At 47.5% G+C, this 2,734-nt stretch overlaps 1 protein-coding gene across 1 annotated transcript in view; it reads left to right on the top strand.

The window, feature by feature from the left end:
• Positions 1-2,734, top strand: part of DIP2C (disco-interacting protein 2 homolog C) — a 180,808-nt gene that overhangs the window by 92,140 nt on the left and 85,934 nt on the right. The window contains exon 14 of the mRNA XM_014549632.1: positions 2,047-2,111. Coding sequence (XP_014405118.1) covers positions 2,047-2,111 — 65 coding nt within the window. The remainder of the gene's footprint in view (positions 1-2,046; positions 2,112-2,734) is intronic.

Below are 2,734 nucleotides of genomic sequence, written 5' to 3'. Positions count from 1 at the left end.
CCTCTGGGACCCTCCCTGCAGGACCCTGACTCCTGACCTTGGCCTGTGAAATGCGTGTTGACCAGTCAAGGGACTGTGTTCTTCCCACTGGTAACCATAAGAGGCGCATTAAGTTTGCTCCCAACTCAAGTGCAGGTTAACGTGGGTTAGGTAGTGTCTCGGCTCTGGCTGCCCTAACAAATCCCACGTCCTGGGGCTTGAACAGCAGACGTTTGTTTGCCACGGTGCTGGCTGGAAGTCTGAGATGAGGGCGCCGTCAAGTTTGGTTCCTGATGGTGAGTACCTCTTCCTGGCTTGCAGGCATCACCATCTCTCTGTGTCCTCACGCGGCCTTCCCTCTGTGCACGTGGAGAGAGCGAGAGATGTGGTGTCTCTTCCTCTTCTCACAAGGACACCGGCCCTATTGGATCAGGTCCTACCCTTTGACCCTTAGCGGTCCCATCTCCAAATTCAGTCACTCTGGGGTTAGGGCTTCCACCTATGAACTTGAAGGGACCCTACTAAGGCCGTAACAGATCATTAATACCATGTGTATTCATCTCGGGCGGCACTTCAGAGTCTCTCTGAAAGCATTAAAACATCCCATGTTCGGCTCACCCCTACCAACTGAATCGAGTTTCTGGGCGTGGGTTCGATGAGCTCCAGGGTGGGCTACGCAGTTGAGACCAGTTGTGTTTACAATGTACCAGACAGGATAGTCATGGAGGCAACAGATAGGATGGCCAGAGGGAACTGGTATCAGTATTGACCTGGGATCCTAGAAGGCCAGACCAGATACCAGTTAACCCTCTGGCCGGAGCCTCTGTGCCAGGGCCCTGTGATGGGGATGTGCCTGAGGAAGCTGGTGGTCACGTTGCTCCACTATAACCTGAAATGCTTTACTTTTTCTGGTGTTTCGTCGTCGTTGTTCTGTTTCTCTCTCTCCCCCTTCCTTCTGGTAGTCTCCCTTTTAGAAAAAAAATTCACTTAGCTCATGAGATGTTCTGCTGATTTTTGTTCCTGAACTAGTTTCCAGGACATTTTCACACATTGTCTCTAATTATTACCACCCTACTCGCCAGTGTTTTCCATTTTAATTTCAACATTCCTTACAACCTCCTGACCCATTTCCTTGCCCTAATCAGAGGTCCAAGGTTGTTACTCTTGTGAGGTCGGAGAGAGGAAAAGTAAATATATTTGCTCCTTATTTCTCGATTTAAAAAATATTTGTATAACATGGAATAGAGACTGTTACCTTTGAGCATGTTTATTTTGAAAGCCCTTCGGCCCATTCTTTCTGAAAGGGGGTCAGGCACAGAGTGAGGAACCTTTGGCAAACATCTCCAGAGCAAACAAGTAGAAATGGAAGACGGGGCATCAGTCAGTGCCTGGGGCTCAGCACTGGGCAGCCTTGGGCAGAGGTGTAGGCAGCTGGGCCCACTGCCCTGGCCAGTAGACAAGATGTGACTTCAAGAGGAATGGTCATGGTGTCGCTGGCAGCTGGCTCTCCAACTTGGCTTCCATGTTCCATGTAGTAGTTGTTCCAACCATATCTTTTTAGCTCCTTTTTTTTACCCCCACCTTTGAAAAGCCCCCCATAACTCTTGACTGCTCCCCCATCCTATCCTTCCAAAGCCCCCTCCTCCTTAATCATCCATCCCCACCCCTGAGATTCTTTGGTGCAGCATATGGTGTTTGCTGGAAACTGCCTGGTCCTCCGGTTTCCTGGGAGAACATGTGACGGAAATGAAAATCTTTTTAGAAAAGGAAAAAAGGCAGGAAAGGGGGAAATCTGTATATAAAAAGAGAAGGAGTAAGGTGCTTTAAGTGATGGTGTGAGGAGCTATTGCTGTAAACGTGTATGTTAGAATACTGTCTAGAAACAGTTTCCCGCAGGCTAGCCTTTTTAAGTGGGTCTGCAAGCTGCAGACTTTCTGCAAAGATACTGTGAAATGATCGTATTCCAACATCCCTTGCTCCCTCTGTGGGACGCCGGGTTTTCCTTGCCCTTTGTTCTGTACCTGTTTTTCGTAAGTAAGAATCTTCCTACCCTTTTTATTTGCACAGCTGAAACAATTGTGAACGTGTTGGATTTCAAGAAGGATGTTGGGCTCTGGCACGGAATCCTAACAGTAAGTGTGAAGCTGGGCCCTGCTGTGTCCTGGTAACATTTGCATGTCCTCATGTCAGAATTAGAGTTGGGATCTTTATACTGACCCGCTACAAGGAAATGTTCTTCCCAGTTATAAGGAAAAGTTGTCGTTGTTTGGTGTCTTGAGTTGTCAGGTAAAGTAATTTCCAAAAGCCTGGCAAACCCACTGGGTCTCTGCAGCCACTCGCTTGAGCCACTGAACCACATACTGAGGCTCCAGTCTTTCTTGGGATCTCCCTCTCCACGGTCAGCACTTAATGATTACACAGCAATGTTATCGGTGTCTTTTGTTTGGGCAACTTGCCGGTACATCTGATTTGGCTACGACATTCTAGTTATTTTTCTTTCTATGAGTCAGTGTTTATAACTATTGAGGAGATCTCCTGTGTCATTATGCTATGGGGAAACTCCTTTACAGACCTCCCCTTGAGGAAAATTCAGCACACATCATAGAGAACGCGTCTCTTTATTGTTGCTGCTTCTTGATAGTGATGACAGTTCAAAGTTGTAGACACATTTATAGAGACATAATAGCTTATTATTTAACTAGAGGCCCGGTGCACAAATTCGTGCATGGGTGGGGTCCCTCTTCCTGGCTGTTGA

The sequence above is a fragment of the Myotis brandtii genome, unplaced genomic scaffold (assembly GCF_000412655.1).
Source record: "Myotis brandtii unplaced genomic scaffold, ASM41265v1 scaffold562, whole genome shotgun sequence".
Taxonomy (NCBI): domain Eukaryota; kingdom Metazoa; phylum Chordata; class Mammalia; order Chiroptera; family Vespertilionidae; genus Myotis; species Myotis brandtii.
This window is presented reverse-complemented; position numbering and strand designations above follow the sequence as displayed.